Raw genomic sequence first — 21445 nt, 5'->3', positions numbered from 1 at the left:
CACTGAGCTACATCCATAGCCCTTTTTGAAATTTTTTATTTTGAGACAGTGTCTTAGTTACTCAGGCTGACCTTGAACTCTACATCATCCTGCTTCAGGGACCCAAGTAGCTGGGATTACAGGCATGTGCCATTGTTCCTAGCTAGGTTTACCTTCTCTGGAGCCCTGGCTCTGTTCTCAGCTGCCTTGCACTTGAACTAGAGATCATAGGGTCATTGCTTGAGAAAAGGTAAATGACTTCTTGGAGCCAAGTGAGGAAGGAGCAAGGGTGCCTGGTCGCACCTTCTCTGCGTAGCTTTCCCTCTGGGTGCCCATGTTGAGCTGAGTTTGGGTTCTAAGTGCCACAGACTTGGTTTCCTTTCCGGCCTCTGCTTTTAGTCTTGCTGTTGTACAAGGAGACATCTTCAGTCAGGCTGATGTAGGTGCTGAGGGACTCCCGGAGCCCCTCACTAAGAAGAGATGCTTCCCCTGTGGCGGGTGCTTCAGAGAACAAGAGGGAGCTGCGGGGGGGCGGGGAGCCAGGTGAGGGGGCTGCATCCTCGCTGCACTCACCGCACAGGTCATCGATCAGAACAGCTCTGTCGCTCTTGCTGACAAACTCAAGTTCCTGCTCCCTGTTAAACCCCATCTGAGCTTCTACAGTTAGGACTCTGCTCCCTCACCCCCTCCTATGTTCCTTCCACCCTAACTGCCTTGAGGTCCATGCTAGCTTTCTCTTTCCCAACAATATCCACCCAACACACCTGCCAAGCCTGGAGGTAGCGCTCTGACTCGCAGGTGTCCCTCAGTTTGACAGACCCATTCTGGGTTATGGATTCCTAAGGGTGGATCCTTCTAATGCTTCTCTGTCTGCCTTCATGTTTCCAGGGGTCCCCTCACCTGTCCAGCTCTTTCCATTTGAGTGACGTCCTCTGCACAGTCACAGGTAGGGGGATGTTCTTGCCAGGGAGTGGGCCAGGCCTCTGCAGTGCACAGGGCTCCTTGAGGAGGCAGCAGATGTCCTCTGCTAGCTCTGAGGAAGAGACCCACACCCTGACACCAGCCCTGCTTCTCCCCACCACCCCCTGCCACATAGCTTTCCACACTTGGAAGGGAGCATGATTACCAAAGAGTGATAGGCGCTGAGCCCCAAACTGTTGGTCTCATGGAGACTTTCTGGGCTAAGTTTGGGGAGACTTAATCCACTATAATTTTGGGTAAATTAATAGGCCTCTTTGAGCCCTAATTTCTAGTTAGGAAAGTGTTTTAGGAAGAAAAAAAAGCTAAGGAGTGCTCATCTCTACTTGGCACTGACAGTATCTACTCTGTGTAGCTATCCTGCTTAGGAAACTGCTGGTCAGTGTTACCAAGAGTGGTCTTCCCTTCTGCCCTGACCCTGATCTGGTTTCTCCCTTTCCAGTGCCTGTTGTAGGACAGGATGCTGAGAGTCAGAGTTGCATTGCACACAGGAACAGCTCAGCCTACTTCCTTTGAGGAGAGCCCTGCTGCTGCTGGGGCTTTGGGTGAGGTACCAACCAAGCTCAAAATTCGCCTGTGGCTTCTCTGTCAGCTTGGGATGAGGACAGTGTCTCCGCAGCTACGACATAAAGATGGGGAGGCTCCTCTTCTGCCTGGGTACTCTAGCGTATCAAGTGTCTACAGGCAAACGCTGTGCCCCACTAGACCATCCAGCCTGTGGGGGAGGAGAGCCTGTTCTGTCAACACCTTAGGAAGGCAAGAGAAAGGCCGTACCAGAGTAATGGTCCACCAGGGCCTGGAGTGAGGGGAAGGTGAGGCGTGGCGAGATGTACAGCCAGCCATTGTCAAGGCGCTGGATCCTGTAGTGTCTGATCCGGTCCCAAGATGCAGGGCGACTGAGTCGGACTGACAGGGAGTAACAGCCTGTGGAAGAAGGGGTTCAGGGTGTTACTGAGGCCCTGCTGGGGCCCCACCTAGCATGGGAGAAGAAAGAAGCTATGGCCACAGGGCCCAAGCTTTAGGGAAGTGTGTAGGGCAGAGACAGAACACAAACTTGCTTTCATGGTCATAAGTGACATGTTTATAATACATGGGGTCTTGTGAGGGAGAGTGGATCATGCACAGAGCCTTCGTACAGGGTCAGCACTAAACGAACATTAAATGTTGACAGGAGCATGAGAATGTGATACGTGACTCTCAAAGTTAAAAAAAAAAAGGGCTGAGGGTATGTAATTCAGAAATAGAGCACCCTGGGTTCAATCCCCAATGTGCAAGAAAAGGAAGAAAGAAAGGAAGGAAAGAAAAGTTCTATCAAACATTTGAAGAAGAAGCAGGGTGTGGTGGTGCATACCTATAATCCCAGTTCTCAGGAGGCTGGGACAGGAGGATCTCAAATTTGAGGCCAGCCTCAGCAATTTAGCGAGACCCTGCCTCAAAACAAAAAATCAAAAGGGCTCAGTAAAACTAAGTGGTAAAGCACTCCTAGGTTAAATCCTAAGTACAAAAAAATAAACAAAGAATGAATACCAGTTCTATATAAACTCTTAAGGAAAAGAGGGGAGACCACTTGCCAATGTGTAAGTCTAGCATTACCTTGATATTAAAACCAAACAAAAACATCACAAGGAAACCTAGGTTAATATCCCCACAAACGCATGACGGAAATTCTTAACAAAGTGTTAGTAAATTGAATCCAGCAACATATGAGCCTCCCTCCTGAGTAGCTGGGGCTACAGGTTCTCGGCATCATGCCCAGCTCCCAAAATGACTAACCCAGGAAGGCAAAGTTGATCTAAAAACTGAGCATAGCCAGACACAGTGGTGCATGCTTGTAATCTCAGCAATTTGAGAGGGTAAGAGAGGAGGATCACAAGCTCCAGACCAGCCTGGGCAACTGGTCAAGACCCTGTCTCAAGATAAAAAATAAAAAGGATTGGGATGTAACTCAGAAGGAGTGCCTCTGGATTCAATTCCCATTACCATGCACACACAAAAAAATCAAACACAAACGTAATTACCAGGGTGATACAATGAAAGAGAAAAAAGATGATCATCTGAAAAAAAATGCAGAAAAATTGTTTGATAGAATTTAATAACCAGCATGAAGAAAAACTGAATATAAAGAATATTAGTTAGGCCAGGCATACCTGTAATCTCAACTACTCAGGAGGCTGAGGCTGGAGGACCTCAAGTTTGAGGCCAGCCTCACCAATTTAGTGAGACCGACCATGTCTTAAAATAAAAAAGAGTTGGGGATGTAGCTCAGTGGTAAAGCACCCATGGATTCCATCTCCCACATCACAGGAAAAAGAAAAAAGGGAAAAAAGTGTATTAGTTGGACTGGGGGTATGGCTCAGTGGTAGAGTACTTGCCTAGCATGTGTGAGACCCTGGGTTTCATCTTCAGCATTGAAAAAAAAGTATTAGTATATCAGTTTCCTATTGCTGCTGTAATAAACTACCATAAATCTGGGCATGGTAGTGCATGCCTGTTACCTTGGAGACTTGGGAGGCTGAGGCAGGAGGATCACAAGTTCAAAGGCATCCTCAGCAATTTAGGCCCTAAGCAACTTGGCAAGACCCTGCTTTTAAAAAAGGGGGGAGCTGGGGATGTTGTTTAGTAGTTAAGCACCCCTGGGTTCAATCCCTGGTACAAAAAAATTAATTAATTAAATTAAGGTGTCAGCAAGATCTGGGATCCTTCTGCATGCTCTAGAGAAGAACCCATCCCCTTGCCGCACTCCTCCTCGTCTTCCACCTTCCAAGCCAGGGACATCTGTAAATCCGGCCATCCTGCCTTCATCTTGTAAGGATCCTTGTACATTGGATACATCTAGATAATCCAAGGTCATCTCCCCCTACCTCAAAATCCTTAATTCGGTACTGGGGAGGTAGCTCAGTGTTAGGCCACTTGCCCAGTATGTGCAAGGTCCCAGGTTTGATCCCTAGCACCTAGCAGTGGAGGGTGGATCATAAAACAGTGATCCTTAACTTAATCACATGTGCAAGGGCTGGCTGGGGGTGTAGCTCAGTGGCAGAACACTTGCCAAGCCGGCCTGAGGCCTTAGGTTCAATCCCCAGGATCACAAAACAACTGTGCAAACTCTAGCAATGTAAAGTTCACAGGTTCTTGGGATTGAGACTTAGACATTTCTGGGGGGACCATGGGCATTTCTGATACTTTCTCTCAACCTTATACGGAACATGTGAGAAAAACCTACATCATATTTAATGAGAAAGACTGAATTTTTCCTTTTAAGATTGGAAACAAAGCAATAATGTTCTCATTACTTCTAAATAATGTTGTATTAGAGGTCCTAGCAAGAGTAATTAGGCAAGGAAATAAAAGGCATATGGAAAAGAGTTTTTCTTTTCCTTTTTCTTTTCTTTTTTGAGCACTGGGGATTGAACCCACAAGTGCTCTACTCTGTGCTACAAATCCAGTCCTTTTTATTTTGAGACGGGGTCTTACTAAATTACTGAAACTTGCCTCATACTTGCGATCCTTCTGCCTCAGCCTCCCAAATCCTTCCGATTACAGGTGTGCAACACCACTCCTGGCTTGGAAAATAAATGATAAAAATGTTTTTATTTGCATCTAAGATAGTCCTAGATATAGAAAATTTGAAAGAATCTACAAAAAAGCTATTAGAACTGCAAAGTGAATTTAAAAGGTGAACCAGGCAGGGCACAGTGGGCACACCTGTAATCTCAGTGACTGGGAAACTGAGGCAGGAGGATCACAAGTGCCAGATCAGATTGGGCTCAATTAATGAGACCCTGTTTCAACAACAACAACGACAACAACAAAGGATGTTGGAGAGGTAGCTTAGTGGTAGAGAGCCCCTGGGTTCAATCCCCAGTGCCACAAAATAAAAATTAAAAATGGCCTGAAATCAGTGTACTTTAAGAAGTGTGCAGTCAGGGGTCTCCTTTTCTTAGTGCATTCTCTCTGACTCTGGGAGTGCCTGCCACTCTATACCTCTAAGAAGAGTCTCTTCTGTAGTCTCTGCTGTGACCCTGACAAAGCTCTGTGATTGAGAAAGGGCTAAAGATCTGAACATAGGCCCAGAAGGCTAACTAACCCACCTAAATTTGTCACCAAGACCTTACACCCTTTGCCTGGGTCTTCAGCCACATGACCCTGACCAGTCACCGCAGTCAACCATAACGGGGTCAGGAGAGGTGGCGCATGCCTACAATCCCAGTTACTCGGAGGCTGAGGTGGGGGGATCACACGTTCAAGCCAGCCTGGGCAACTTAGTGAGAACCTGTCTCAAAATAAAAAATTAAAAGGGCTGGGATGTCGGGTTCAGTCCCCAGTGCTGGGGGGTGGGGGTGAACAGAAAGGGTAATAGCCACACTGCAGATTTGGCTGGTGGGCTCAGGATAAGAGGCCCGCTCTGCCAAACCCACTGTGGGGACAGCTTACCTACCCAGGCCACCTACGACTGACCCTGCTCACCCCTCCTGCTTGGTATCCTGCCATTCCTTCCCGCAGCCTGCTCCCAGCCAGTGCTTTATAACTCAGACTGCCTGGATTCAAATCTACACACTGTAATAGCCCTGTTGGGGCTGGGGGTGTAGGTGAGTGGTACAGTGCTTGTCCAGCATGCCCAAGGTCATGGGTTTGAAACCCAACACTGGGGAAAAATATATAAAATATATAACTAAATAATAATAATATACAAAATAAATATATATATAAAACTATATATATGACCTGTGTCCCCAATGCACACCATCCTCTCAGATTTTTTTTTTTTTTTTTTTTTTGGTACCAGGAAGTGAATCCAGGGGCACTTAACTACTGAGCTAATCTCCATTCTTTTTTAAATTTAAAAAAAAAATTTGTTTAGTTGTCAATGGATCTTTTATTTTATTTATTTATATGCGGTGCTGAGGATCAAACCCAGGGCCTTGCACATGCTAGGCAAGTGCTCTACCACTAAGCCACAACTCCAGTCCCTCCAGCCTTTTTTGTATTTTATTTAGAAGCAGGGTCTCACTGAGCTGCTTAGGACCTTGCTAAGTTGCTGAGACTGGCTTTGAACTTGTGATCCTCCCGTCTCAGCCTCCCCAGCCTCTGGGATTACAGGTGTGCGCCGCACCCAGCTTCAGATCCTTTTCTTCATTGTAAAGGGAGAGGGTAACTGTCCTGGTCCCACCAGATCACTGTGGGGATGCAGTGGGGAGTAGATAAAGCTTTTGGCACAGTGTCTGGCATATAGCAAGCACTCCATGACCTTAACCTGGCCTCGGGTACTTTGCCATGTGGAAACCTCCTTCCACCTGTGTAGCCTCCACCTTCCTTTTAAGACTCAGTTCTGCTCAGACGACTCCCTCTTGAACATCTTCCCTGTGTGAGAGAATCCTCAGTTCTGGGCTTGCCAGTCACCAATGCTCTGTGTCACCAAATGACCTGCTCTGTCATTGTCCCTCATTCTCACCCCCACACACAAGGAAAGAGTCAGGAGGCTCCTGAGGCCAGTTCTGGGTTTCCTCCCATCTCAGCAGACAGGGCCATCACCGTCCTTCACTAAGCCCCAGGCCCTGGAGTCACCCTGATTGCTCCCCTCTCCCAGCTCACACCAGCCTGGACACACCGAGTCCACTTCTCTCCCAGAAGGAGCCAGTGGCGACTCCCCACGTGGCTTCCCACTTCCACCTCACCCCTCTGCAAACCTCTCCTCACAGCAGTAAGGGGTCAGGTCGTGTCACTCTCCTTTAGAAACCTGTCACTTTTAAAATCAATCCCAAGTCCTCACCCTTGAGGGCCCTACGTGATCTGCTCCAGGCCACCCCCGGGTGCTCGCAGCCACCCGCTCTCTCAGCGCTGCCTCACGGTTTCCTCATGGCACGTGGCCCTGCAGACTCTCTCTTCTTCACTTGCTTACTGTCCACCTTGCTGACCAGATGGTTGGAGGGGTCCTGCTGCTTCTTTTTTTTTTTTTTTTTTTTTTTTTTTTTTTTGCAGTGCTGGGGATTGAACCCAGGGCCTTGTGCTTGTGAGGCGAGCACTCTACCAGCTGAGCTATCTCCCCAGCCCTGGGGCCTTGCTTCTTATACTGCCGAGTGCCCTGCCATTTGGAACAGTGCCTGGTCAGAGAGTCCATATCTATTTGTTGAATGAATGTTTCTCCATTAACTGCACAGACAGAGCCTGGTTGCAAGCAGTTTTAAGGACGCTTTGTCACCATTTGCACACCTATAACTATTTGTGAGCACAGATAGTCTTGGGACTGATTTTTTAAAATTAACTCCTTCCCATTGCAGCACCGGGGATGGAACCCAACGCCATGCCCACACTGCTCAAGTGCTCTATTACCGAGCTACGGCCCTGGGCTTTTTTTTTTTTTTTTTTAAATATTTTGATTAGCTGTTGATGAACCTTTATTATATATTTATCCATAAGTGGTGCTGATAATTGAACCCAGTGCCTCACACATTCAAGGCAAGCGCTTCACCACCAAGCCACAACTCCAGCCCTGGCCCTGGGCTTTTTGACGTTTTTTTTTTTTTTTTTTTTTTTTTTTTTAATATTTTTTTAGTCGTCAATGGACTTTTATTTGTTTATATGTGGTGCTGAGAATCGAACCCAGTGCCTCACACATGCTAGGCGAGCACTCTACCACTGAGCCACAACTCCAGCCTCCTTTTTGACGTTTTTGAGACAGAGTCTTGGTAAGTTGCCCAGGTTGGCCTGGAACTTGCAATTGTCCTTCTTCAGTCCCTCGAGTTGCTGGGATCACAGGTGTTGCACCACCATGCCCAGTTGGGACTGGCTTTTTTTTTTTTTTTGCAGTGCTGGGGATTGAACCCAGGGCCTTGTGCATGCAAGGCAAGCACTTTACCAACTGAGCTATCTCCCCAGCCCAGGGGCTGCCTCTTGAAGACTTCTTATCATTGCATGACATGGAGCAAACAAGGCACCTTCACTAGACCTGGTGGGCCTGGGAGCAGAAGGCCCTCCTGGGACCAGACCCTTAACTGGAGACAGTGTTATGGGTGCACACAGGCCCAGATGCCTGAGTGTGCTGGGGCAACTTTGGTTTTTGTCCTTGGCAGCCTGATGCTATAAACAACCTGGCCCTTCCCGTGGGGTGCCATCTACCCGGCTCTTCACCCTCTCTACCTGCACTCATTTCGTCAGTAACCGTCTTTTGAGCACTTTGTGCTGAATACCGCACCAGCCCAGACACAGGTATGAGCTCATCACACCCTGGGGAAGTAGGAGCTGTCTTGCCCGCACATCCCACATCTAGGATTTTCTTTTCTTTTTTTTTTTTTTGGCGGGCTGGGGATCGAACCCAGGGCCTCCTGCTCTCGAGGCAAGCACTCTACCGACTGAGCTATCTCCCCAGCCCCCCTAGGATTTTCTTTAATGGTCCTCATTTCTTTCTTTTATTTATTTATTTTCGATACTGAGGATTAAACCCAGGGGCACTCTACCTCGGTGCTGTATCCCCAGCCCTTTTTATTTTATTTGAGACGAGGTCTCACTGAGTTACTGAGGCTGGTCTCACACTTGTAATCCTACTTCCTGAGCCTCCGGAGTCACTGGGATTGCACGCGTGTGCCGTCTCACTCAGCTAAGAGTCCTCGTTTCGTATATTTAGTTCCTGTGTTTTTCTCCTCAGACAATATACCCAGATATTTTCTTTTTTTTGTGTGTGTGTGGGGTGCTGGGGATCGAACCCAGGGCCTTGTGCTTGCAAGGCAAGCACTCTACCGAGTGAGCTATCTCCCCAGCCCAATATACCCAGATTTTAAGAAATAAATTTCCTACAGAACAGGTCTTTTCAAGATGCTATGGTAGTTGAGAGCAAACAGCTCTTTGAGCGATAAACAGCCTGGGGAAGGCTGGGGAGATAGCTCAGTCAGTAGCGTGCTTACCTTGCATGCACAAGGCCCTGGGTTCGATGACCAGCACTGCCAAAAAAAAAAAACAGCCTGGGGAGGTGACCCTGGCACCGGTTAAGAAGAACCAGTGTGTGTTTGCTGAGGGTAGAAATGGAGGACCTGGCTTTCCAGGCTAGGAGGGGTTGATGTGTCAGGAGGAAGCAGTGGAAAGAACCAGTATTCACAGAGCTCCTGGGGTGTATGAGGCAGAAGGCACAGTGGAAGCCATGCAGGGCCTAGAGGAGGACCCCCAGGAGGAAAAAAAAAAAGTCCAGATTCTAGAAAGCTTTGCAGGCTTAGGCAACATCACATCCGCGACCTCTGGGATCAGCTGTTCCAGTGATCCTGGGAGGAGGTGTGAGTGATCAGATCAGGAGCCATGATTGGAAAGTAGATCCATCAGGACCTGCCTGAACTTTCTCTGCTGAGGTGTCCAAGAAGCTGTTAATCTCAGGGACACTGACCCTCAGAATACCCTCTCTGCTGCCTGTCACTCCCAAGTCATGACTTAGCAAGCCTAACTCAGATGCTCAAGAAGTGTTTCCCACAAGTGTTTCCCACCTGACAGAACGGACAGGGCAGAGCACCAGGGGGCAGGAACCATGTCTTACTCATCCATCTCCCTTATAAGTGCCCAACACAGAACAGGCACAGACAGCAGGAAGGTAAGGTGAGAGGGTGCTGTTGGGGTCCGTCTCTAACCCTAGCACTGACTTCTGGAACAGTCCTGAGACCTCCACAAAGTCACTTAATAACCAAGGTCTTGGCTGAACTTGAGCCTGGCCGTGGCTCTCCACGGGCCTAGAGTATGACCAGCTAAGTCAGAGAGGACTCTGGGAAGATGGAAGACCTCTTCTCATCCTCAGACCTGATTACTGTTCTTGGGAGCTCAGGGTCCCAGACCTTCCACTTTGGTCTACACAGACTCAGAGCCCCTGCAGAGTACCCTTCTAGACTTTGGGATTTGGGACCCAAGAAAGCTAATTCTGGTGTCACTCAGTCAACAGTTAATTCTCATTATATAAACACAAGATGCACAATATAAAAGTAAACAACAATGTCTCCTGGTATTTTTTGTTGCTGGGGATTGAGCTAAGCTAAGCATGAGCTTTCACTGAGCTACACCCCAGCCTGACAGTGTCTCATTACTTCCTTCTGAATTCCCTAGAACTGTGTTTTCAAACTTACGAGAACAGAAGAACCATCCAGAGAGCTTGAAAAGGAATCAGATTTCTGACTTCTGCCCTCAACAGCCTGATTCAGTAGGTCTGTGGTGAGGCCCAAGAGCTGATGTTTTTGACAAGTTCTAAGCGCCCTGATGATTCCTGTGTACTAGAATCTGAGAACCACCACCCTATCATTTTACCTGGGCCCCTAGAGCTTTGGTGTCAAACTTTTTTTTTTTTTTGACCACAAAACACTGAATAAAATTTTACTCTGTGACCCAGGACACACTTACTTATAAATACGTGCAACAAAAGTTGCCTGCAACAGTGTTTACCCATCCCCAGTCATGTGCTGACGTTTCTGCTCTGCTGCCCTACTCTCACTGGTCCCGTGGGTCTTAATGCTGGTTACACCTCAGTGTCACCTGGGGTGGGGCACATTTTCATTTTCCAAATCCCAGGAAAAATTCCTGACAATTTTACATCAGAAATTAAACAGATGGGGTGCAGGCATCCATAGTTTCTAAATCCCCCCCTGGTGATTCCATCCTGCAGCCAAGGTCTAGATCAGTGGTTCTCAAAGTGAGGTCCCCAGGTCAGTAGCATTGGTGTCACCTAAGAGCTTGTTGGAAAGGCATGTGTTCAGGCTCAGGTTCAGACCTATTGAATCAGCAATACTGGGTGTGGGAAACCAGCTGTCGTTATTATTATTAAAAAAATTTTTTTTTTGGTGGTCCTGGGATTGAATCCAGGGTTTCACACGTGCTGGGCAAGTGCTCAACCTCTGAGCTACATCCTCAGTTCCAGTTGTCCTATTTCCACATTTCCTCCAGGTTGACACCAACAGATCTGTAACCACTGAACTAAGTTGATTTCTTGATCCATTACTGGATATGACCTATAGCCCCAGGTGAGCTACTATAGTCAGCGCCTGTCCTAGAAGACTGGCATGTGTCTCCCTTTTTTTTTTTTTTTTTTTTTTTTTTTTTTTTTTGGTGGTACTGGGGATCGAACTCAGGGCCTTGTGCTTGCGAGGCAAGCACTCTACCAGCTGAGCTATCTCCTGTGTCTCCCTTTTTGATGAGAACTGCACACTGCACCATTCCCTTTTGTGGTTGGCTGTGGGGACCCAAATCCCAGTGATTATGTAGATCCTTAAAGATCTTTATGGGTTCCTATGGGCTTTCTCCTTTACGGTTGACCAGTTTTCCCTTGTATGTATGGAAAAGGACAAAGTGGCAACAAGGGCCAGTCACTAGATTCTTGGGACTGAACAAGACCAGAGAAGGAGTGGGGCAGCTGAGCACAGAGCACTTCCTGTGGCTTCTCTGGCTCACCCCTGTTGGTCTACAGGGCCCCGTCCCAGTTGATACCACTGCTGTGGTTTCCTGTTTGCAGCTGGTGCACAAGGGCCATCCTCCTGCCCCAGCCAGCCTATGGGGAGGGGGGTGAGGGTGGGAGTTGGGGATGCTGTTGTGGCCAAGAAATTAGCAGGAGGGACTGGGAGAGGCCCACCTAGGGAGCTCCCTAGCAAAGGAGAAAAGAGGCAAAGATCTGCTGGATGGGGCTCCAGGGAACACTGAGGTAGAGAACTAAGGACCCTGACAGTCTGTCACAGTCAGTTCAAATAAGGGCAGGTACTGGTCTACCCTCATGCCTGAGCAACTCTTCCCTAGGCTGTCCCTGTGCTTGCAATTCCCACATTATTGTCCCCTGAGGTCTTTCCTGGGTGTCTAGAGGGAGATGAATGTTTTGCCACGAGATCAGGATTGTGTTGTATCTTGGGGAGGAAGGAATCATTGCTGGCCAGGGTAGTGGAACTCAGTGACTACACTAAGTTCCCACTGTCAAAGTGTTGGCTGAGCCTGGATCCCTGCTGTGGACCCTTCATGCCACTTTAGAAATGCAGATTATTACTCTATTGTTGAATGACTCTCATAGAGGCGACACTGGAGTCAGACAGCCAAACCACCTGACTGAAAAGCAAGGTACACTTGGCTTCCTAAGCCTTATCATGTTTGGCTCTTGGCATTTGGGTGACAAGTGCAAATCTCAAATAGAGCTGTTCCTTAAATGTGTGTGTGACCTGTGAACTCTCTGAGATCAAGGATCATGACCACCTTGCTTATTAGAGATGTCAGAAGGTCAGGCACAGGTAGGACAGTTGTTCCTTGCTGAAGCCTCCCACAGGGTAGGAAGTTGAGAAGCATTTGGTAAAAGAATAGATTGGAGAGAGTATTACCAGGTGCTGCAAGATGCTTACTTAGTTCCTGTGTCTAAAAGCATTTGGGAAACACCCAATTAGACAAAGGCAAAGGTCCTGCAAAGTCCTGTGCTAGTATGGATTGTGATTTTCTGAAAAGGAGATGATTTTCAGTATTCCACATATGCCCCCCCCCTAAGTTCATGGCCCGCAGAACACACTTAGAGTCTGTCCTTCCCCCCAGACATGCTCCCAGCCCTAACCTTGTCTCGCTTCTGAATAACAACTCCCACAGTCTTAAGGGAGAAAATGAGCTTCTCGGCCTGGCATCCAAAGGGCCTCTGGACTCTGCGGTTGGTGGCTTCTAACTCCTGTCCATCAGTACAGCCCACGATGTCCTCCAGCCTGAGGTCCCAAATTTCAACTTAGTCCACCCCTCCATGAAGCCTTCCTTGATTGCTCTGGTTAGCCACCTCGCTGCTGCTCTCAAAGCCTGTCTCCATCTCGCCAGCCTGGGCTCCGTGGGAAATCTTGGCTGGCGGAGTGAATGGCAGGCAGTAAGGGCAGCCTGTTCTCTGTGGGATGCTTCCCTCTCAGGGAGAGCAGGGCTGAGGCCGGTCACCCACCTCTCCTGGTCTGACTCTCTCGGATGAGGAAGGCCCCTCCAGGGTTCCCAGGCAACAACAGCAGTTCCTCAGCTTTCTCCCGGCTCAGGCCCTCATACAGCCACCTAGAGGAGGAAGAGAAGGGAGAGGGACAGCAGTCAGCTGTCCTGGGGGTGTTGGGAGCTTGACTGGAAGGCCTCCACTGCTCTGTGTGACCTTGGTGTGCCCTCCCTCCCTGGCACTCTGGGTCTCACAGTTCTCTCTACCATGAAGAGCAGGCCTCAGGGACTCAGAGGTCCCCTCCAGTTTTGTCTTCCTCATCCTGGCTTCAGAGGCACAGAGGACAACCTCTAGGGGTCAATGGGTGTACTTTGCTTGCAGGCCTCATTCCCAACAGCCTCTAGGGTGATCCCGGGCTCTCTCCCACCACTGGCCGGTCCCAGCACCCCTTAGCTCTCCTCTTGCCTTTTCAAGTCCTTGTCTTCCTAAGAACTGCCTCCGTTTTCTTGCCTCAACACATTTACAGCCCATCTCTCACATCTGCCCCTCATGCTCTCCGCCACTAGATCCTAGACACCCTCCAAAGCCCAGACAGGACCTCCTCTGGGGGGCCTTCCCGAGCCTCTCCCCAGGCTCCTGTCTCCAGGTCAGCGGGTGCTGGAGTCTGTTGACAACTGCTCCTCCCGAGAGCAGGGCCTGGGCCTGCTTCTCATTCCCCAGCCTCACTCAGTGCAGGGCTGGGGCTTGGCCATGAGGGAGAAGGCAGGCGGGACAGGGAGTGTGTTCACCTGTGGGAGACCTTGGCCACGTGCACGCTGGGGACGCTGAACTCTCTCCCTGAGACTTCTGATAGCACTGTCCACCAGTCTCCATCCCTGGGGAGAGAGCAGAGGGGGCACCTCTTTCAGAAGAGACAAAACCCTGGGCACTGCTCCTTTAGGGTTCACAAGGATCCTCTCGGGCTGATTCCTGCAGCCACCTGTTTCCCACCCTTTCGTGCACCAGCCAGTCCAGACCCCCCTGGACAGGGTGGGTAGCAGATGGCCTGATCCAAGACTCCTGTACAAGGCCACCCCTCTGTCACTGCCTGTAGGTGTGTCAAGCTGCTTAAAACCCACCACAGGGTCATGATCACATGAGAGTTTCAGAAGAGGCCTTGGGCTTTTTCTGCAGTGCCCCTTCTCCCATTAGTCACCTTTAGGTGCCTAGGACCCACAGACTTACTCAGAGAGGATGGTCAATGGCTCTCCTAGCCTCAGAGACAGCTCAGTCTGCCCGCCTGCCGGGAAACTGCCCAGCGCCACAGCTGTGGCCTTGCTCCTCTCTGGATGGAGGGACAAACAGTCACTCTTATGGTCCGTCTTCCTTCCAGACGTGAAGTGGGTCTGGCTCCCTCATTCACCCTCCCACAGGCACCTGCAGGAAGGCCACCTGGGGTCTGAAGTTCTTCCCGCAGGCTCTGTTGACAGCATAGCCCTCTAGGGCTACAGAACCTGTTACAGTGCCCAGATAGCTCTTGGGGTCCTCATGGGGGCCTCAAGCTTATGCAGCAAGAGGAATGAGGTTCCTGGTTATGACTCCCTTTTATATACAACTCTTCACAGAGATATTTTTTCATACCAGGGATTGAACCCAGGAGTACTTAACCACTGAGCCACATCTCCAACTCCTATTTATTTTTCTTTGTTTTTATTTTTCTTTTTTCTTTTTTTTTGGTGCCGGGGATTGGACCCAGGGCCTTGTGCATGCAAGGCAAGCACTCTACAAACAGCTACATCCCCAGCCCTCTTATTTATTTTTTATTTTGAGATGGGTCTCACTAAATTGCTTAGGGCCTTGCTAAATTGCCAAGGCTGGTTTTGAACTTGTGATCCTCCTGCCTCAGCCTCCAGAGCCACTGGGATTTACAGGCATGAGCCACCACGCCCAGGGGGTTCACAGAGAGTTTTGATGAAGTGATTCTGCTGCTCAGAAACGCAAAACCTACAACTCTGGGCTGGGGATGTAGCTCCGTGGTAGGGTGCTTATCTAGCATATAGAAGGCCCTGGGTTTGATCCCCAGCACTAATAAAACAAAAACCAAAAACAAAACTCTTGGAAACTCTGAGCAGGTATCCGTGTGGCCTCCGCTGCTAACAAGATGGGTGCTGTGTGCACTAGCTCTGAAAACTGGGGAAGGAAATTCAGGACAGGCTGAGCCTGGGTCCCCAGAACCCTGGGGTAGGCATGGCGGAGTACCAGCACTGAGCACTCACTGTTGGGAGGCAGGAGAAAAGGACTGGAAGGTGAAATCCACCCTCCCTTCCACTGCGGGACCCCTCTGCTCCCCTCATCCCTGCTCCTGGTTTCCTTGTTCAGGCTGTGGAGGGGCCTGTGAGAGGGCGGATATGAATAGGCTCTGTAAGCGGAGTGCTGTGCCGTCCAGGGCCATAGGAGGAGGTCCTGCTGCCCGGGAAGAGGGGCCACTGCAGGCCCCTGTTCCAAGACTAGCCCAGGGCAGGTGCCATGCTGGGGTGGGGGGCCATCAAAGGTCCAGGCCTCCTCCCTGCTGTCCCTCTCTGAGCACCTGCTGTGTCAGGCCCGGTGAGGGCCTCACTTGGCCCTCCCCACTGTCCTGGAGGGGGTCCTCTCTACTCATCCCCACTGTGCAGGGAGGACAGGCTGACAGGCGCTCAGCGGAGAAGTGAGAACACAGACCCTACACCACCCCATCCTGCTGGGAGGACATGGGACTGGCATGGAAGAGAGATTGATTTCAGAGTGGACATCTTCCCACATGTTCTCCGGGACACCCCTGGGGATCCCCTCAGTGGGGCGCTCCTCAGGAACCAGGCCTCTGTCTGAGTGCTCTTGGCCAGCCCGTGGTATGGGAAATGCCTGATGCTTGAGCAAACAATGCAAGTCTTATGGAGTCGCTCTCCACAAGAGTGGAACAAAGAGGCCTGGAAGGGCCCCTCCCCCTTCTGGAAGACCAGGCCCTCTCACAATGGTCCCCACTCAGACTGGCTGACTTGCCTTCACCCTTCACCTCCTCAGAAAGCCTGCCCTGACTTGGCCCTCTGTGCACAAGCTGAGTCTCTCTGAACACGCAGTTGCCAAATCTAACACAACTGTCAGTTATTGGTTTAGCATTTGCCTCTGGGGCTCAACTGTCCCTAAAGACAGAGATTAGGCCTGCCTTGTTCATTGCTGTGACTTCAGGTTCTGGCACAGGCCTGGTTTGTGGTAGAGCTTCAAGTAGGTTTAAGATGGAGACGAGGTTGATGGACAGATAGCTAGCTCCTGGAGGGGACTGCCTCAAACTCATACTCCTCCTGGGACAAGGGCAGATCTACTGAGAGACCCTCCCTCCCTCCCTCCCTTCCTTCCCTCCCTTCTTCCCTGGAGATCCTTATGCCAGGGAGAGCTAGACTGGCCTAGGGCCCCATAGGCAGGGAGGGCCCTTGTCCAACAGGGGTGGTCACGACCCTCACTGGCCCTGGGCCTGACTCAGAGCAGCCTCAGGACTGCCCCCTGTGGCTAGGCTCAAAGGAAGCCCAGGTGGAGGTCTGTGGTTTCAGGTCTCTTCCTGCAGGGCCTCTCAGTACAGATGAGGCGGCTAAAAGGAGGCAGCTTCTCCCCGAACAGGAGCGAGTGGAGCCTGTGGGCCTGGGAGAGGTGACCATCAGGGAAATAGGGATTTAGGCAGAGGAGAGGGAAGGAAGCCCTGTACCACACGGGAACTTTTGGGCTGGGGCCAGCTCCTCCTCCAGCCTGGATACCCAGACGTCTTGGCTTTGCAGTCTCTAGTTCAGCTTCATTGCCCACGTCCTCCTGGAAGCACTGCTGGGCTTGGAGTGATCTTACCTGTGATGGTTAATTCTATGGGTCATTGTAGCTTGGCCACAGCACCCAGATAATATTTGGGCAAACACCGGTTTAGATGTTGCTGTGAAGATACTTTTTTACAAAAACATTTAAATTGGTAGACTGAGTAGAGCAGATGACCATGGGTGGGCCTCATCCAGTCAATCAAGGGCCTTATGAGAAGACACCCGAGGTCCTTTGAGGAAAAGGAAGTTCTGTCTCCAGGTTGCCATCGGACTCAGGACTGTAGCACCAACTCTCCTCGGGTCTGCAACCTGCCTGGCAGATTTCGGACTTGACAGTCCCACACTCACGTGAGCTGATTCCTTACAATGAATCTCTCCCCATCCCCCACCACCATGGTTTTGATGTAAAAATATTAAAATTTCTAGGATATTTAGATTGCCCAACTGTTCTAAAAGCTGGTATTTTTAGTCAGAATTGTCAGAAAATCATGGTAATAGGCTTGGCATATGTACTATAGGTGCTATTTTTTTTTCACCAGTAAGAGAGCCCTGATTTTGCATCAAGTATCTCACTGTTCTTCTCAGGTCCAGGAGAATTTTTTGCAATGATGGAAATGTTCTATAATTCTGTGCTTTCCAATAAGGTCCACTAGCTACATGTGGTTACTGAACCCTTGAAATGTGGCTAGTGTGACTGAGGTTTTTCTTCCGGTGCTGAGGATCTAACCCAGGGCCTGTGCATGCTACGCACAAGGTCCACCGCTTAGCTATACCCCCAACCCCTCATATTTTCTCATTTATCTGGTCGTTTAATATTTCTACCTCTGTGTCTGTGGATGTAGCTCAGTTGGTAGAGTGCTTGTCTCATAAGCACAAGGCCCTGGGTTCAATTCCCAGCATACACAATAACAAACAAAAACAAACAAAGTATTTCTACCTCTGAGGTAAGCTCCATAGGAACAGGGCCCCCACCTTTCATGGCTTACTCCTGGTATACAGTAGGCACTGGGTATATACCTGGTGATGCATTGGGGTTGCTGGTCAGGAAGGCACAGAGGTAGTGGAATGTGGGACTGTGCAGCCTGGCAGTGCCCAGGAGTGGCCTGGCTGCCCCAGCCCTGCAGCCTACCTGCTTGCATGGGCTCAGATCCCTGGCCTGGGACAGGAGAGCTCGAGCTTGGACTTGGCAGGGTTTTCCTTCTGCTGAGCAGGCTTCCCATCTTTCCTGAGCAGGACTGTTAGAAGCACACCTCCGAGGGAGATCTGAAAGAGAAGCTGCCATGGGGGTAAAGCCTATGGCTCCCACTCTGGTCTCAGATACCCACCCTCTCCCGCTGGTCCCTGCTGATCTCCTGGAAAGCTCAAGGAACTGGCCTTGAGCCAGCACCAGGCTCCAGCCCCCTCCTCCAGACTCAAGGCTGCCTGCAAACTGTAAAACTGCTTTCTCTGCACCCCGCCCTTCTAGGCCGCTGCCTTTGCTTCCGGGGCTTCCAGGGCTGGCCTGCCCTTTCCTCCCCTTTTAGGCCTGTCCGCAGCCTGCCCTTTCCCAGCCAGCTCTCCCTGAATCCTCAGCCTTTGCTGATCCTCCCTGAATTCCTGTGACCCACTTGAACCACTTCTCAGACCTGGGCTCATGTTCTACCACTGGATGGCAGAGGAAAGTGGCCAGATGGTGAGCTCACTCCAGGCACACCAGAAGCCATGGCTAGGGTCAGAGGTGGAAAGGGGCGTCGGAGGGCTTGGGGACTAGTGTTGAAACAATGAGAACTGACACTGAACGTGCTGTTGTTGGTGTCACGGGGAGAAGTAAGATGGCAGGGAGGCTGTACGACGCTGACTTGCAAGGCTCTGGGTGACTGGCTGTCAGGCTACTTCCCCTTTTGGTGCCTCCTTTTCCGCATCTGAAAAATGGGATAACAACGCCCAGCATATGGGTCCTAGAGATAATACTCTGAAAAACCTACCTAGGGCCTACATTTCCTTCCTCTTGTCCTGAATGTCACTTCTCAGAGGCTTCAAACTTCCTTTTGTGTTCCTTACAAAGTTATTTTATTCTTTGGGGTGTTGGGGATCAAACCTACAGCCTCACGCATGCCAGGCAAGCTCCCTACCACTGAGCCACATCCCCAGCCCCGCGTTCATCTATTCAAGTGCTCAATCTGCCATCATCCTACAGTTCCACAGTCCCTTCCCCAGCATCTAGGGGGACCCCGCAGAAGGCACTGAGCACCCATTAACCGACCGAACAGAAGTGATTATTTCTTTGGACGGTGACTTGTCCTTAGAGTAATTTAAACCCCCAGGTTTCTAGGGTAATGCCCACCTTGCCAAACATTGTATCATGTGTTGGGGGCTGGGGGCTGAGATCTGCATTTCTTTTCAGATGGGTTTAGGCTTTTAAGTAGAGAGAAGGCGTAATTATGCCAGTCTGCTTCCCTTTAGCAGGCGTTCAGTTTCTGCTCTGTGCCAGGCGCCTAACAGAGCGGGGGGTCAGGAAGGGTAGCCATGCTGCTTACCCCAGAGGAACTCAGAATGGTGTGGTGGCATCGTGGTCACCTTCCTTGCCTTTGAACCTCACACTGCCTGGATGAGGATCACGTCCATCACTGCCATGGGATAGCTTCTGTGGCCTCCTGGGCCAGTCCTCTCTGAGGAGTAAAGATCCTGCCTTGGAAGATGGAACACTGTGCCAGGTCCCTGCGGTCTCTGTTCTTCAGTCCCATGTCATCAGTGGGAATAACAATACCTGTCTGCTGCTACTTCTCCGTGGGGAGCTCAGTATTCAGACACAGGAGCAAAATGGGTCATCACTTGGCCCATTTTCTACTCAGACTTTTTGGATCTGGTAGTGTTGGTGGAGAAGGTGCTGGTGCCCATTGCCGGCTCTGGGTCCCTTGCTGCTAGGGCGCCATTTCAGTTTGGTTTGTCAGCGTCCCTGCTGCCCCCAGCCTGTCCTTGCCCCCTTGGGTATGAGGTACAGACCAAATGCTTCACTTTACATCTGCCTTGGGTAGCATGGGTGATTTATTCCAACCTGCCTGGTCTGAGTTGTGTGTCCTTAGTCAAAGCAGAGATCGTGATACTGACTCCACAGGGTGGTGAAGAGAAAGGGAGGAGCTCGTTTCTGTCAGGCACAGTTTCCTTTCCCCTCCTTCAGCAAGACCACAACCATCAACTGCAGTCAAACTTCTTTGCAAAGGACTTCTTTGCAGGTGGGGCTGGGGGATGGGCTCCAGGGCAATGGGGGAGCTGCATGCATGCCGGGTGCTCCCCAGGGCTCTGGAGCTTTCTCCACCTTATCTGGTCAAGGCCAGGTGACCCCTGAGGCAATATGAAGACATGCAGGGACTGGGGAGATAGCTCAGTTGGTAGAGTGCTCGCCTCGCAAGCACAAGGCCCTGGGTTCAATCCCCAGCACCGCAAAAAAAAAAAAAAAAAAAAAAAGACCATGCAGCAGCAGGGCAGACCTGGGAGGTGGTGTGGGCAGCAGTATTTATAAGAGGAAATCTAATCGTTAACCACACACATATTTGAGTAACTTAGTATGTGCTAGGCACTTTCTAGGGGACCTGTGTGAGTAGGTGGCAGGAAAGAGTTAGTCAAAGGCAGCTGAGATCAGCACACTGCCTGGCCTGTTCTTTTTTTTTTTTTTTTTAACTCAAATAACTTATTTTTATTCCTTCATTGATATTTCTGGGATCATCACCTGGCCTGGTTTTGATCATTCCACTTGAGTCCCATTTCAGATGCAAGGATCAGGGCCCCAGAGTATGACCTCGTGCTCGGGTGGTTGGTTAGTGCAGAGCTGGACTACCATCCACTCTTCTGTGCCTGTGAAGATCATTTTTCAGCAGTGGGGGAAAGAATGGTGGATTTGGATTAAACTACAGGGAGCCTCTCGTCCTTTTTCTTTTCTTTTTTCTTTTTTTGGAGTTGGGAACTGCACCCAGCACCCCACTGAGGTACACTCCCAACCTCTCTCCCTCTTTTTCAACTGAGAATCTCACTCTTCTGAGAGAACTGGCAGATGAGGGTGTTTGTACAGAAGATAATCCACAACTCTTTATTCAACAGAATTTGCAAGACGGTGGCCCAGAGAGGGGCCAAAAAGTCACACAGCAAGTGACTAACCAAGATGGGTCTAGAATGAGTAATATACAAAAAGAAGTTGGAGAAGAAAACAAATCTCCAGGAGGTGATCAGAGCGAGAGAGGGGACCTTGGTTCCTTCTGGGACCCCAGAAAGCACCTCTTACAGCCCTAGTGGAACCACTTCCCCTCCTGGAATTTTTGTTTCTTAACTGTAAATAAAGCCCTCCCCGCCTTGGAGGGCGTCACTCTTTCTCACTGTCCATCGGAAAACAGAAGCGAGTATACTTACTGGTTTCTTGTCATCAGAGGCTTGGAGAGGACTTCAGCTAAGACCATGCTTTGGCTGGACAGCTGAGGGCTTTGGGGTCCTTCTGGAAGTCTGTCAATGTCCTTGGTCCTAGGCCACCCAGAACTCACTCAGCCTTGGAGGACCTTCAGAAGGTGCGCTTGATGCCAGCGCATCAGCATCTATCTGTGATCAGCAGTTTGTATTCCAGGATGGGCCAGGGGCCCTGTGCTCCTTAGGGATCCTGGATTGGGCAACCCTCCCCAGCACAGCAGGACCGGTAAGAAGGCAGGGCCCTGTGACTGTCACAGAGACACAGGCGTGCCTCCTCTGAGCTCTGGCTCCTGTCTGCAGATTGTGGTTCTCACAACTGCTGGCTTCCTCTGACGGCATCCCAGGCCATCGAGGAGCCACCTTGCCCAAG

The 21445-nt window shown here is 50.2% G+C and overlaps 1 protein-coding gene and 2 non-coding genes across 6 annotated transcripts; 1 reads left to right on the top strand and 2 right to left on the bottom strand.

Annotated features, from left to right (window-relative positions):
• Nucleotides 1-20: 20 nt before the first annotated feature.
• Nucleotides 21-21377, bottom strand: Sla2 (Src like adaptor 2). 4 transcript variants are annotated; one of them, XM_047538959.1, is made up of 10 exons: nucleotides 21025-21377; nucleotides 19161-19312; nucleotides 18417-18545; nucleotides 17774-17907; nucleotides 14057-14156; nucleotides 13621-13707; nucleotides 12854-12957; nucleotides 1732-1881; nucleotides 880-1012; nucleotides 21-500 (listed from the first exon to the last, which is right to left on the bottom strand). In XM_047538959.1, exons 4-10 carry the CDS (start codon nucleotides 17862-17864, stop codon nucleotides 335-337), a joined length of 831 nt encoding a protein of 276 aa, XP_047394915.1. In that variant the 5' UTR covers nucleotides 17865-17907; nucleotides 18417-18545; nucleotides 19161-19312; nucleotides 21025-21377; the 3' UTR covers nucleotides 21-334. The 4 variants fall into 4 exon arrangements, with proteins under 4 accessions (XP_047394915.1, XP_047394914.1, XP_047394916.1 ...); XM_047538958.1 differs by lacking the exons at nucleotides 18417-18545; nucleotides 19161-19312 and having other exon boundaries at nucleotides 17774-17919; XM_047538960.1 differs by lacking the exons at nucleotides 18417-18545; nucleotides 19161-19312.
• Trnas-cga (transfer RNA serine (anticodon CGA)) lies at nucleotides 8247-8322 on the bottom strand. Its single transcript has one exon. It is a non-coding gene; the product is annotated as a tRNA-Ser (tRNA).
• Nucleotides 17477-17549, top strand: Trnam-cau (transfer RNA methionine (anticodon CAU)). The gene has a single exon. It is a non-coding gene; the product is annotated as a tRNA-Met (tRNA).
• Nucleotides 21378-21445: the final 68 nt, after the last annotated feature.

The sequence above is a fragment of the Sciurus carolinensis genome, chromosome 2, assembly GCF_902686445.1.
Source record: "Sciurus carolinensis chromosome 2, mSciCar1.2, whole genome shotgun sequence".
Taxonomy (NCBI): domain Eukaryota; kingdom Metazoa; phylum Chordata; class Mammalia; order Rodentia; family Sciuridae; genus Sciurus; species Sciurus carolinensis.
The sequence above is the reverse complement of the archived record's forward strand: the minus strand, read 5'-3'. Positions and strand labels throughout refer to the sequence as shown.

Excerpts from the sequence above, each read along its gene's own strand:
- Sla2 (XM_047538959.1), bottom strand. The coding sequence starts at position 17,864 with ATGGGAAGCCTGCTCAGCAGAAGGAAAACCCTGCCAAGTCCAAGCTCG. Across the intron at positions 1,882-12,853 it reads AGAGAGTCAGACCAGGAGAG|GCTGTTACTCCCTGTCAGTC; the intron begins GTGGGTGACCGG and ends CTTCTTCCACAG. Across the intron at positions 501-879 it reads AAATGGAAAGAGCTGGACAG|CTCCCTCTTGTTCTCTGAAG; the intron begins GTGAGGGGACCC and ends GCCCCCCCGCAG.